Genomic DNA, 15620 nt, shown 5'->3' with positions numbered 1-15620 from the left:
TGCTGAACTGTTTAAATAAGTTTTGTTTTAATCTTTACAACAACATAAAAGCAAATTTTCTTGTTTTCTTTGACCTAGGTACTGGTGACCCCTACAGCTCCCCGATTGCCGACGATAACACGATCGTGGTAGGAGTGTTGCTAAAGGGGGTAGCAGGAGGGACCGCCGGGGTACTGACAGCCTCCCTCTCCAACTCAGGTACTCTCACTCCGTCAGAAGCAAGCTTCACCGTCACAGCTAACGTTCCCAACGTGAGTTAATGAGAAGTAATGTAATGGAAATAAAAATAATAGTAATGTTATTACTATTATTACCACCCGTATTACTATTACTACTAATAATAATAATAGTACAGGATGTCCACATTGAAATGAAACAGCTTTGAAGCCTTATAAATTTTTATTGAATAATGCATACAGGAATATTCACATCGCTTATAATCAGTATGCTTGGGTTTCATTTGGTGTATGGGTACATATTATTTGGGTACATTTGGATACGTTAGGGTAGACATTCAATATGTGCACCATTCGTAGCATGAACTAAGTCACATTGGCACTCAATTACCCTTCATACCTTTGTGGAGTACACTTTGAACCTCACATTACCCCCAAAGAAAAATCGAGCAGGATAAGATCAGGTAATCTCGGTGGCCAGGAAACGAGCCCGCCTCTACCCAGTCAGCGATCTGGCACCCAGGCATCAAGGAAGGAGCAGGCGTCATGGGACCAGTGGGGAGGAGCCCCATTCTGTTGGAAAATTAAGTTAGGTTGGCGGTCCTCTACCTGCGGTACCAAAAACAGCTGAAGCATGTTTAAGTACTATAGCCTGCTTCAGATTTTTCCGCAAAGAAAAATGGACCGACAATCCTGTTGCCCACATAAGATTACACCAAACGTTAACTATTCGACTGCTTCTTTCGACCTCATGGGTGACATGGATATTCTCTGCTCCCCAGATGCGGCAATTCTGTCTATTAACGTGTCCACATGTGTGAAATGTTGCTTCGTCGGAGAACATTGCCCCAGTTCAGGGACTCAAGGTTGTTGTTCAGACTGTGGAGCACGTGCATAGCTTAATTTCTTCTTTCGATATGAACATCCACCCTGAGCTGCTGAACCAGTTGAAACTTAAATGCACAGAGCTGCAAGTATGTGTGCATGACTTTATGCACAGTTGAACGTGGAATTTGCAGTTAGGTACCGCCGCGGTTGATGGACTTCCTTGGCCTCTTGTGGAAGGCAGCATGTACGCGTTCAACTTACTCCTTCGATGTTCTGGGCTTTCCTCCACCATGCTGTTTTAGAACACTGCCAGTCTCCTCAAATTGGTTCCTTGCCAAACGTTGTACAGAATCGTCGTTGAACCAGGGTAGGTGACTTCAGTTCTGCCTTCCAAAACACACGTTTCGCATTTTCTTGTGAGGTTATAATAATTCAGTCTGAAACTCACACACAAAAACAAAAACAAGCTTAAAGTAGAGAAATACCCTCATATGCGTATAGACAAAAAATAAGGTTTCAATGTTATTTAGTTTCAATGTGGACACCCTGTATTATTTAAAGATAAACTTTTTGTGTTTGGGGAAGTATGACAAAGAAAACTGGTTGTCATCTGTTATTATTATTATTATTATTATTATTATTATTATTATTATTATTATTATTATTATTATTATTATTATTATTATTATTATTATTATTATTATTATTATTATTATTATTATTATTTATTTGAAAATCAGGCGAACCAAAACCTAACATAACGAATGTAGCATAACTTATGATTACGTTAATTTAGGTTAACTCTGGTTTGTTTCGTGCGTGTCATTAGCTTTAATAAATAAATAAATAAATAAATAAATAAATATATAAATATGTATATATATATATATATATATATCTATACGTATATATATATATATATATATATATATATATATATATATATATGAATACAAGTGTTTCTTTTTATTATACCTACACTATGCTATATATATATATATATATATATATATATATATATATATATATATATATATATATATATATATATATATATATATATATATATATATATATATATATATATATATATATATATATATATATATATATATATATATATATATATATATATATATAGATTAGATTTTGTGATCATCACAGATTATCTCTTTTTTAAGCTGACTAAATTGCTTGATTTCTGTCTCGTTGTTAAATAGACTGGCGGAGCTATCAGCCTTGTAGCAGAAGCCATGGACGGAACAGGAGGAGACTCCTACGACGGTGTCATGAAGATAATAGAATTCAAGTTAACGGTACCGGCTGACTACAGGAAGGAGGTCATTGCTACCATAACTAACACTGCCGTAGCTGATATCACCATCTGCTTGGCTGCCCTGTACTCGGTGAGCTAGCCAGACCTCCATGATGGTGTGGGGCTGAGTGAGACATGTTACCAACATCGGCACATGATGATTTAGGTTTACAAGACATATTCGGTATAAACACAGGGTATAAACATTGTACAGTAGATGGCCACTACATGTGATAATACAGCAGAGTTCCATAGATACAAAACAGTTTAGTAAAGATACAGTGTTCAATATACAGGTGTGTACAATAATTTCTTTTTAATTACAATACCATAAGGGAGTCGATGTAAACCTCATACGACCAAACAATAGTTCCTGGCTCCTCTTTACATTGTTCACGACAAATAATTTCTATTGTTTTAATAAGTAATCATGGGACGGCCTCTCCTAGTGTTGAAAAATAAAACAACCTTAATTGTTTCTTGTTAATCCACAAAGTGAATTACTTCTTTTTAATATATTTAAGTAACAAGAAGGTTTCTCTTACAAAATTTACCCAGAGAGTTTTGTCTCTCATAGTTTTGAATGTATTTGGAATAGTACATTACTAACCTTGTTGCACAAAGACCTTCGTTGTTGATGCGCAGTAATAACTTATAACAACAATAATTCTAAAACTTATTTGAAATATAGGAACGACACATCCTTAATATTACGATCTATGATGCCTCTCATTTCTTTCTCTCTGAATATAATCAGTACTTTAATAATTGGTCATTCATAGCTTCGTCTCCCTTCGAAATATCGCAACCGACAAAGGGAGAAAACGTACACATGGAAATCGTAAAATCCTGGAGGAACTATGAGAAAAATATATTTTGGTAAAATTGTTTTTATATATAAAATACGCAGGGCTGTTCCTAGCTTTGTGCCCCCCCCCCCATAACCAATTTTATCACTCACCATATCTACATTAAAATACCTGTTCAACAGTATAAGATATTTATTCTATTAAAGAAAAACAAACATTGCACGCATGAAGAAAAAAATTCACCCAAATAACAAAGTATTGTACATTGTATCATTAACATTACACACAAATACAAAATAGTATCGTTAGTGCATATTTAGTGTAAAGGTGACTAACAGTGGACAATTTGAACACTCGGCTCAAAAACATCACTGTATAGCAAAAGTCACTGTACAATACTGATCAAAAACATCACTGTGTAAGATCAAAACTATCATTATACAGTCTGCAGAGGGTGAGTAGTTGAATACTATAAGAATTTTTGTTCCACCTGTCCTGTCTCCGTCTTCATCTTAAAAAAAATCCTGCCTCCTGCACTTTTTCGAAGCAAAGTCATCGATGACCTCGTCATATGATGCTTTCTGGCCAACTTTATGGTTTATATTTATTATTGCAAACCTCTTGAGGCGATCTTGTGCCATTGATGACCTCAGGGAGTTCTTAATGAGCTTCAGCTTAGAAAAGCTTTTTTCTGTTGGGGCCACTGTCACCGGGAGAGTACACTTATAATCCGGAGGGCAATCCACAATACAGTTCCGTCAGCTTTATGAAAATGAGAAGCCCCAATGCCGCCATGATATCAATAGCTAAGGTTGGTAAGTTACTAATTTCAAATGCTAATTCCCCACAATCTATGTCAGCTTCATCTCCGAAGTTTAATGTGTTGGAGAATTCAGTACACTGTTTAGATACGGCCTCCTTCCCCATTCTTGTAAAATTAAGCAAAATATCAACCCTGTCTTTTACTTTGTCCAGCATTTTGAACCTGTCATTAAAGGATTCAATAGCAGAATCTACAATCCCATTAAAAAAAAAATCATATAATTTCTAAGCTCTTCTTTGCATATCTAATAGTCTCATTCTGGGTTTTGTGTTTCTGAGCCTCTTCTCTCTAAGTACAGCCTCCACATTCATGTCCTCACATAATTCTTTTGCTGTTTCTTGTGGTTCAGCAGAGCCAGGTTCTCAGTAGCAATCAGTGCAGCCCTTGTTTTAATAAGTAGGTCAATTGCCATATCTAGTTGCATTTTGGCAGACTGAAGAAGCTTACTTACATACTTCACTTTGGTGAGGATGTCATACCACACAACAATGCAAATCTGAAAACGGTAAGAAAAACCCTGCTCGGCCAAAGATTGTGCCTCAATTTTAGTAAAAGCAACTGTGGCTTTGTCCCTGACCCTCAACAGTGCCTCTCTGATGTTAAAGACAAGGTTACGAACTGCTTCTATGCTTACTTGGCTCTCCCACCTTGTTTCAAGCCAGGATTTCAGTGTGATATTCACCCTTTGCTTTACGATTGACCACCTCTGTAGTGCTGCTGAGAATAAAGTGTAGAGTTTCTGCACATTTCCAAAATAACCAATGGCATCTTTAGAGCTTTTTGCTGCATCATCCACCACCAGATTCAATATGTGTGCCCCACATACTGTAGAACATACAAAGCGTGGGGATTTGTCTCTAACAGTCTTACTTGTATGCCTTTGTTCTTCCCTTTCATGTTAGCACCATTGTCCTCTGCAACTGACAAAGGGAATCTTCAGCTCCTCAAGCCTGTCCAAAATGTTATCTGACAAGCCAAGACCTGTGGTTTGTGAAGCCACCAGATATCCCATAATGTGTTCCTTGATTTCTGGTGCTTCATCCGGATTAGAAGTCACCGTTTTAATGATGACAGACATCTGCTCTTCGTAGCTGATGTTAGGAGTACAGTCCAAAACAATTGAATAATATCTGGACTCTCTAATTTCTGCAACCATTGTATCCCAAATTCTCCTACCAATGAAAGCAATCAAATCATTTTGGATCTTATTTCCAAGATAGGTCAAATGGCTAGAAGATCCACTTTCAACTCGCTCAGTGTGCTGCTTTAATAATTATAGACCAGGAAATATATTTACTAAATATTTATACCTATGAAATTACAACTGTTGATGGACGGTATATTTTCATCTGATGTTCTCGTAATCGCCAATGGTTAACACGAACTAGATTATTATTTTTTAAATCCTTATTTAACCTGACCAAACCATTAGAATTGGGATGGGGTCCTTAAAATCTATGTTCCTTACAGGCCGGAGATAACCTGCCGTGTCTCATACAATCAGAGGTTATCTCCAACAAGACGGAGTCCACGGAGACCCAAGAAGTGATGGAAGTGTTATTAGGTACCGTCTGCCACTACCCGATCTCCGATAACTCCACAGAGGATGAGGTGAGTAACAATGTGCTTTTGACTATATCTGAGGAAATCCAATTGGGCAAATGTACCAATATATTTGAGTTGCCTTTTTTTATTGACAGAGATCAGTAAACACCTAACTATATTTCTTCAACATTATTCATTTTCATTATCTTCATCATTTCTTCCATAAAACACTAAACATTTTTAACACGTAATAAATAACGTAGTGCTAAGATTTCTGGAACACTGGCCTCTTACTATCTCCCCTCAGGCTATAATCCGCGTGGGAGCCATGTTCATGCAAGGAGGACAGTCATCGGCCACCGTCACTCTAGAACTCACTGAAGGAGGCGTTGCAGGGGCCAGCGCGAGCTTCCCTATGACCAAGCTCGCGGGCCCGTATAATCCTGGAACGATTAACGTTACAGGAATGAAGCTTGAACCTCTCACGAACTCTTCAGCGATTGTCACCCCCGGCAGCAGGGCCTGGCACGGCGTCGCTTTTACCATCCCGAGAGATGTCACCACCAACATCGAGGTGTGTGTGTGTGTGTGTGTGTGTGTGTGTGTGTGTGCCTAAAAAAAATGAACACATTAAAAAGACATTAGAGTCAAAGCTTCCATAACAGATGCAATATATTTTCGAATGGTGTATGTGTGTTTGTATACGTATTTGTAAACGTGAGTGTTTTGTGTTTATAGACTTGTTGAAGTCCTCCCCTACCCAATTTTGTGTTATAACTCAGAAATTATGGGGTATTGACACTATGGTCATGGAGTCACCCCCAGAATTCTGAAACGCATTTCCGAAACACCCTCTATAGAGATGCCGAGAGATTACCCGAATACTCCCTCTATTATTATTCCTCTCTACGTCCCATGTTCTTTCTGTTGAATATTCCATCATTGTATCATATATTTTTTGTATCTTACTTTCTCAGCTCTGTTATATTGTTTCTTAATCTTAAATTCCCTCTTATACCACATTATTTTCATCTTTACTCTCTTGGTTTGTATTATATCATTCTGGGATTATCTTCTACAGTTCTCGGGAATGACCTCGACTGATGGCGGCCGAGCTTACGCCACCATCCATGGCTTCCGGTGAGAGCTTTTACGAAAATAAAAACAAATCGACAAAACAGACACATAAACCAAACAGAAAAGACATTCAGACAAACTAGACAGAGAAAACACTGAGCTAATTCATCCCTTACATGGTTGATGGGGGGTGGGGTTGTAATATTATAATAACTTTAACTTATTAACAGAAATATATCACATATTATGTGTTTTGTTGCATAACACATTAATCTAAATATTTCAGATTCTCGCGAGAAACTTCCGGTAAGAATTTGGGTTGTCTCTTGGATGACTGCCTACTGTACAAACCCAACATCATCCAGAACTCTTCAATAATCAAACAATTGATCCATGAGTCGCAGACTGACACGTTATCAGCCGACTTATTTTACATCACCAACACAGGTACTTGCATCCTTAAATATTGCCATGGTTTGCCAATAGTAATTGACGTACAGCCTACACTCTCCCCGAGTGATTACCAAAGACTCGGCCATTGGCTGGTCATCGCTGCTCTCGTTTTCAATCAGGAGGAAGATTACATAATGCATCCCAGTCAATGATTTTATCTCTGGCAGTAACCACACTCACGCCTTATCTGTAAGAGTAGTGTTATCCTTCGGTCTTGGTTAGACAAAAGCTGCATGTCAAAATTAATAAACTCTTGACTTATTAGTCCCAAACTTAACTTGACCTAACTTACCCTAAACTATCATAATAAAATCCTTAGGAGTGAGGTTATTAAGACGAGGACCACGTAAAATTGAGTCTAAATCCAATTAGTCAGGTTAGTTTCTGTAGGGGCCTTTATCAACTAAAGCCAAATAGGACTAAACGCCAATTCAAACAGTTAAGTCAGGTTAGGATAGATTAGGGGCTACATTTCAAAATTAAGGAATATATATAATATTTGGTTACATCAGCTATTATGACAAATCTGTCATTCGCCGACGAGGCAAAGTGAAGGTCATATCTCTGGGTATTGAGAGGAGTTACAGTCCTTCCTTGGTTGTTCTTGTCGTGATCATTCTAAATACTTCTTTAAGAATATACGACTTATCTGTCCTGATCATGTGGCTGATCTGGTCTGTCATAAGCCCAGTGGGCCTCAGTCTTACTGGTCCCTACTTAATCTAACCTACCCTAGCCTACCCTAGCCTGCCCCAAACTACCCTAACCTACCCCAACCTACCCAAACCTAACCCAACCTACCCTAACCTAACCCAACCTAACCTAACGTTTGAACATTTAGGATTAGAGACGCTTGGATTGGCTAACCATTGAGACTATAACCTACAGGTAAACTGTTAAAACTCCAAAGGTCAGGTTTGGCGGGGAACCATCATATCTATCCCTATGTTGTGTACTTTTATCATTTCTTGAAACCTTTAAGTGTTCCTGTATTGTTGGAATATTTTATTTTCTTTGACATGTTTAGTATGTAGAGTAACAGCCCTCTGCAGCACCCTGGTGTACTTACATTGGAATACTGTGCACTCCTTAATGTCATCACACGACTAAATTTTTGTAAGTTCTGAACATTCAAAATGATTTTCTCATCTGATAATTGGATTATCTTGGTAGGAAACTGTTGGTAACTTCACCTTGGTAATATGAATATTATTTTATTCTTAAATTGTACTTGCTCAGGGGTCTCGAAAAAACCAGTGGACGATCAGCTGAGGATTGAGGTTGACGTGATGATCGCTGACCATCCGAACGTCACCGATCAAACAGAGATTAAAATCTACTTCGCCGTAAAGGTGACAAATTAAGATAATTACAAACTATTTGCATTAGAATTCAGACTCAACATATGATATTAATATAACTCACTAAAAATTCCTGAGAATATTTTATTCTCACCCTAATATTGTTGTGCATATACTGTATACAGGCAGGAAACACGATATTTGTCGTCCCTGTGCCTGTAATACTGTCTAAGACGGGAGCAGAGACGCTCCAGATCGCCACTCAGATGTTCCTCACAGACAACACCACCACCATGTTCAATCAAGGGTGTGTGTCTTATTTTATTGATTTATCTATTTTTTCTTAATGTGTGCTTATGTATTCAGAAAAGTCTTGCGTTTGTGTGTGTGTGTGTGTGTGTGTGTGTGTGTGTGTGTGTGTGTGTGTGTGTGTGTGTGTGTGTGTGTGTGTGTGTGTGTGCTTGTTATTATTCTAATAGCGAAGATTAGTGTTTTATCATGAGCAGAGGCATCTTTGCGCACACACACACACACACACACACACACACGTACTAGGAGTATCTTTCAAGATTTTGGATTATGTAACCAAACCCCAACCCTCACGTTCAGTATTGTACAGTACATCACTTAGCTAAAGCTCTGTAATTTAAGAATGAAACGGGTACCTTAAACCTTCGCCTTCCAAGGTTTTATGGGTGAAGGAATGATCTATTTTTTACTGGTTTATTTTAGTTATGCGTATTGTTCACTCAAATGACAGACAGAATCATTCCCTGATGGATGGATGGATGGATGGATGGATGGATGGATGGATGGATGGATGGATGGATGGATGGATGGATGGATGGATGGATGGATAGATAGATAGATAGATAGATAGATAGATAGATAGATAGATAGATAGATAGATAGATAGATAGATAGATAGATAGATAGATAGATTGATAGATGCTTTATTAATATAAACAATATACATTATGGTCCATAACTATATGCCCTTCCTATCTGTTTAAAATACAGTATGTTAAGCATAACAAAAAATATTAAATTAAATCTTAAAGTCATATATTGTAATCGTCCAGGGAAGAAATTATTTAGTATGGTGGGCTAATATCCGTCAACACCAAAGATGGGCATGGCACCTTAGCTGACTGACTAATATTTTTTTTCACTTGTCAGGGAACGCGTGGGAGTGACCGTCAGAACATTTCACACCAATGAGTCCCAGGTGGAAGCCAACAATGCAAAGATAAGATTTCTCATGCCTCAGTACCTCTCCTACGAAGATGGAGTCGATGTGTGTACTGGAAACATCTCTGGGAACGTCTCCTACCAGGGTTATCTCGACTATGAGGTGAGTTCGATACCTTAGTACCTTAGGCGTAGGGCAGGTGTTTATGGCAGCAAAGGTAGTGGTGATGATGACATGGAGGTGTTTTTTTTTTTTTGTAGAAGTGAAGGTATTTGTGGTGGCTGTGGTAATTGTGAAACTATTTGTGGTTGTGTTTATGCAAGAGGAAGTAGTTGTGTTGTGTATGTAGTTGTGGTGTAAGTGAAATTATTTGTAGTAACTATGGTGGTTTTGCAGGTAATTGTGGTAGATGTGGTGGTTGTAGTGGAAGTAGAGTTGGTCGTATCATTTGTTGGAAAAAGTGATAGTAGTTCAGAATGAGGAAGATGCGTATATTTAGACTTTAGAGTGACGAAAATGAGTTAGAGTGAGTTTAGACCTGTGACGAAAATAAAATTGTACTTTATTTGTATATTATATGATTAAGTCGAAAGAGAAACATTTCTTGACTAAACAATATAAATCAAAATAAACTAATATTTCTTTCCCATTTTTACCTCATATCAAATCTTCTACAAAGACATGTTCCTCCATAGATCACCAATTTGTTCTTCACGGACATCCTAGAGCTGAACTGTACACTGACTGTGGATGTGAACGTAACCCTGCCGAAGGGGTTGGGTCTCGTTAACGCTACCACCCTTATGAGGCTCGTCTGTTCCACCAACTTAGACACGACCCTCAAGTACTGCGCCAATACCTCCTACTTGCGGTTTGAAATAGATGGATCAGGTAAAGTGGTTTAATTAGAGAGAGAGAGAGAGAGAGAGAGTGAGAGAGTTAACAAATTAAAGAAATAAGTGAGAAAGAGAGATAAATATAGACAAATACAAGCTGAGTTAAATAAAAGAAAATGATAGACGGACAGAGATAAATGCAAAGAGAGAGGAAGATACTGTTTACGCATCCAGAGAGAGAGAGAGAGAGAGAGAGAGAGAGAGAGAGAGAGAGAGAGAGAGAGAGAGAAAATACTTACATTCAAATAGGAAAAATCTCACCGAAGTACCACAAATAAACTACTAGAACACATTACATCCTAGATTAAGTTAGGTTAGGTTAAGTTAGGATAGGTTAGGTTAGGATAGGTTAGGTTAGGATAGGTTAGGTTAGGAGAATCAAGATATATAGCAAACGCCAAGTGGAGTAATAGGGAGATGGAGAAGGTGGTTGACTCTCACCTGTCTCACCATTCACTTCTCACCCCTCACCTGTCTCACCATTCACTTCTCACCCCTCACCTGTCTCACCATTCACTTCTCACCATTCACTTCTCACCCCTCACCTCTCTCAACATTCACTTCTCACCCCTCACCTGTCTCACCATTCACGTCTGACCCCTCACCTGTCTCACCATTCACTTCTGACCCCTCACCTGTCTCACCATTCACTTCTCTGACCCCTCACCTGTCTCACCATTCACTTCTCACCATTCACTTCACACCCCTCACCTGTCTCACCATTCACTTCACACCCCTCACCTCTCTCACCATTCACATCTCATCCCTCACCTGTCTCACCATTCACTTCACACCCCCCACCTGTCTCACCACTAATATCTCACTCTCGCGACAGATTGCACTGATCCTCTCGGGCTGGGTACGTTCACCTCTTGCCAAATAACAGCATCGTCTGCTATCGACGTCGCTAATGGACCCGACTTGGTCAAGCCTGGGTCTGGTGCAGGTAAGTGTGTATGGCTGATGCAGGTGTGTGATTTATTCAGGTGTGTAACTTTTATAGGTGTAAGGTTAAGGTGAATAATAAGCTTCTTTTTTTTTGTATTTAATATCCTTAATGCCCCATAATTTGCTTGTTTATCCACACCTGTCTCTCTCTCTGTTTCTCTCACTCTCTACCCTCATGCTGTTTATGTTTCCCTCTCTCTTTTTTCTCTCACTTTCATTCTCTCTCTCTCTCTCTCTCTCTCTCTCTCTCTGAAAGTTCCCCCATCCTAACCTACAGTAAGTAGCCTGTCGTCAATGTTCCTCTCTCTCTCTCTCACCCTATTTCTTTCCCTCTGCCTCAGTCTCTCCCTTCTCCTCCATTTCTCTCATCCCCCCTTTTTCCATTTCCTTCACTCTCTCATATTCGGTCCTTCTCACACAGGCTGGTGCCCACCTGTACGCCCGGGATCGACTTGGCAGCATTATTTGACGCTTGATTTCCTGAAGCTAACTAGAGTGACGAAAATCACCTTCGAAGAGGTCGCGGGCATGTTGAGTGTTAAGGAATTTAGGTTGCAGTACTCACACAACGGACAGTTATTCACAGATGCCTGTCAGGTGAGAGATAGAAAGACAGCAAATTACAGACAGACAGACAGACAGACAGACAGACAGACAGACAGACAGTCATACATACATACATACATACATACATACATACATACTGTACATACATACATACATACATACATACATACAATACATACAATACATACTGTACATTACATATATACATACATACATACATACAAACATGTATTAATAGATAAATGATAGATATACAGAGAGAGAGAGAGAGAGATAAGAGGGGAGGGGGAATCAAAGCTATGGTTGTTATGCGTGATTGCTAAATATTATACCCGTACACTGAAATCACTTAAATTTAAATCAACACCAAGCACCTTGTACACATTGAATATTACCTGAGTGATTATTTACACACTCTTCTGCAAGTCATAAATTAAGTCGTCTGCTTCCTACGCATGTAAATTTCTTTCACTGACCTGTTACTTTCCTTCTGGGTGCTGAAGAGCATCATACCGGTACCGACTAGCGGGGAGGTAATCTTACCAAGCGAGTGTCGCATCGAGGCTCGATTCGGCCGCATTTTCATCCTCAGTGTGAGTAATGGTCTTGGTACAGCTGCAATAGAGCCTGGTGTTACTCCTATCGGCGTTAGGTGAGTTCTCTAAATTCTGACTACCGCTACTCATAATCCCCAATAGTTTGTACAGCTTGATCAAAAATGCAAAAACAAAACAGTTAATGTGCTATATGATAAGCTCCTATCATTTCGTCCTACTCTCATTGAAACAGAAGGCAGAATCACTCCAATATTCACGGTAACTGAGTTCACACCTATTGCCTTAGACAACAGACCTATGTTTCTGCCTCTCCATCTATTATCGGGAAATAATTGGTTTCTCGTTCCTCTCTCATGACAAAAGATTCCTCGACTGGTACGGTTGTTTCTTAGAGACCACGCCTGATGTCTGCTCCACCGCGCTCACCACCCTGTACTCAGACAACTACAAGGAATGGCGTCACATGGCCTACGACGAGGCCAACGCCATCTTCTACTTCTGTGATGTCTCCCTCAAGGACAATAATAAGGGTGATAATAAGGCCAAGGTGTGCTTCACTACCACTGACGGCTCATCTTGGATCGGTAAGAAAAACCCAACCCAACCCAACCCAACACAACCCAACCCAACCCAACACAACCCAACACAACCCAACCCAACCCAACCCAACCCAACCCAACCCAACCCAAGCTAAGCATTACATTCAGGAATCATTAATCTAGTGTGTAGAGGTTAATGGTGAGAATAATGTATTGCCATCGAGTGTGTCTCCTCCGCGCTCACCAAACTAAGGCCCGTAACTTAATCCTAACTTAAGATAGGCAGTATTAACCTAACCTAACCTACTTTAACAATTACTTAACTTATTCGCTATTTTTTTGTTTGTGTATCTTTCCATTTTTCCGTATATCTTTGTTTTATTCTTCCGTTTTCTTTTAACATCGTTCGAACTTTTTGTTAATATTCTTTCAGTTGTGTTATTGTCTCTTTATACTTAATATGTTATTTTCTTTATGTTTCATTCTTCATGCACCTTTTTCTTTTTATTAAAACACAATCAAAGCTTAAATGATGAATAGACAGACAGACAGACAGACAGACAAGAGATAAAAACAAATAATGCCTAAAATAGATAAATATTGTTAATAACACAAAGTAAAATGAAATTCAAAAATAAATGGACAGACCTAGGGACAGACTTATAGATGGGAAGAAGGTTACTTTCCAGAGTCACAATTCGTCGTGACACTTATCTATTCTTACTTGGAAATTATTTACTCATGTACAGTGATACAATGTGTTATTATCTAATTTATTATTAGGATTATTATTATTATTTATATCATTTTCATTATTATCTTAATATTTTATCACCACTAACATCAACAAAATGTAAGCATTCGCCTTCCTCCACGCTTTGCGGAATGAGGCTTCAGATACCTGTTACCACTGTACGTCAGAGATACTGTATCTAACATATTCTATCCTTAACAGCCCTGCCCAAGTACATCGGCAGTCTTGTGGGATATGATGCAACCACCAAAGCCATGTATGCTTATGATAGGAAGAGGACTGCCATGGTGAAGAGCATTGATGGCATCAATTGGTCCATCGTAGCTGACGCAGATCACGCTACCATCACAGCAGCTGTAGTTCCCCCTACCCCTATCCCAGGGAAACCGAGTGCTACTTTGGGGGTACTCACCGCTGGACCATGGACAGGTGAGGTAGTGTGTGTGTGTGTGTGTGTGTAAGAGAGAGAGAGAGAGAGAGAGAGAGAGTAAACAAATAGATAGGTTGAGACACACGGAAGTAGTGAAAACGAATTCGGATTGTACATACAGTATTTATTTACTCTATTTAATTTACTGGCAACCAGCTATTCCTTATCTAATATAATTCCATCATTCTCATTATCATTCAACTGTAGCTCTGGGATTATATTTTAATTGCTCGCTCGTAATTCTCTTACCTCAGTAGCTCCATCCTTCTTTATCTAGTGTATTTTATAGTGACTGCATTATCCTCCCTAACTACAGTATCATTCTCTTGTAATGTATTATTAGTTACACTGTCTTCGTAAGTTACAGTATCTTTGGAAAACTGGATCATTTCAGGGCACATTGTCTCTGGAAACTGTATCAACGACATAATCTATATTTCACATTTTTTTTTTACCAACAGCCGACTTCGATGGCCTGTCGCTCGCCGGGGCGAACAAAGCTAAGTGGGCAAACTGCTGCTCTTAGACGCCAGGTGCTCCCCCCCCCCCCCCCCCCAAAGTGCGACTACCTACTCCTCCTTGCTGCTGATCTAGATCCTCCAGCTGACCTGCCCAAGCGATGATGAAACACAAGCAATACACGAAGAGACAGGCAAAAACATATCAAAATACAGGCTTATCCTAGATTAAAGTTTATGTAAAAAAATAATAAGTGTCTGTTGACTATAACAGCACCACACTCGTATATTTTTGATAAGTCGGTGTGGTTTTGGTCTCTTGTGGGTTAAGTACTGAGGTTTCTAAGACATTTAGATGCTTGATTCACAGCTTATGGCTGACTATATCTCTCCCGTTTTTTTCAGGACAGTATCTATGAACAAAGATCCTTCACGGACTTAGTGTTGTTAATACTTAGATCTTTATAACGCTCCTACTAGACCTAGACACTAGTGTTTTATGGTTGTTTTCATGACCAAACTCAGATAATGACATGAACGTACAAAGATAAAAATTAACAATACCTGATACTATTTTATCAAAGTGTGTCGTAGCTTTGCCAGGCGTTTAGGAGTTCTTGTACTATTACTTTCATATATCCAGTGTGTGAGCTTTGTAATCCATATAAATATATTAAGTTTTCACTGATATTGCATAAGCGAGTGTAAGATCATATATATATATATATATATATATATATATATATATATATATATATATATATATATATATATATATATATGTATATATATGTATGTATATATATGTATATATATATATATATATGTATATATATATATATATATATATATATATATATATATATATATATATATATATATATATATATATATATATATATATATATATATATATATATATATATATATATATATATATATATATATATAT

General features: G+C 38.3%; 1 protein-coding gene across 1 annotated transcript in view; it reads left to right on the top strand.

Moving 5' to 3' along the window:
- Window positions 1-15375, top strand: part of LOC121871477 — a 180025-nt gene extending 164650 nt beyond the window's left edge. The window contains exons 23-38 of the mRNA XM_042373825.1: window positions 79-251; window positions 2225-2410; window positions 5422-5562; window positions 5804-6070; window positions 6578-6636; window positions 6860-7020; window positions 8266-8378; window positions 8513-8634; window positions 9507-9681; window positions 10215-10410; window positions 11251-11361; window positions 11785-11960; window positions 12434-12582; window positions 12851-13071; window positions 13982-14209; window positions 14672-15375. Coding sequence (XP_042229759.1) covers window positions 79-251; window positions 2225-2410; window positions 5422-5562; window positions 5804-6070; window positions 6578-6636; window positions 6860-7020; window positions 8266-8378; window positions 8513-8634; window positions 9507-9681; window positions 10215-10410; window positions 11251-11361; window positions 11785-11960; window positions 12434-12582; window positions 12851-13071; window positions 13982-14209; window positions 14672-14736 — 2543 coding nt within the window. The 3' untranslated portion in view covers window positions 14737-15375. The remainder of the gene's footprint in view (window positions 1-78; window positions 252-2224; window positions 2411-5421; window positions 5563-5803; window positions 6071-6577; window positions 6637-6859; window positions 7021-8265; window positions 8379-8512; window positions 8635-9506; window positions 9682-10214; window positions 10411-11250; window positions 11362-11784; window positions 11961-12433; window positions 12583-12850; window positions 13072-13981; window positions 14210-14671) is intronic.
- Window positions 15376-15620: the final 245 nt, after the last annotated feature.

Source organism: Homarus americanus, unplaced genomic scaffold (genome assembly GCF_018991925.1).
Source record: "Homarus americanus isolate GMGI-L3 unplaced genomic scaffold, GMGI_Hamer_2.0 scaffold45698, whole genome shotgun sequence".
In the NCBI taxonomy this organism is placed as follows: Eukaryota; Metazoa; Arthropoda; class Malacostraca; order Decapoda; family Nephropidae; genus Homarus; species Homarus americanus.
Note: the sequence above shows the minus strand (reverse complement) of the source record. Positions and strands in the feature narration are given on the sequence as shown.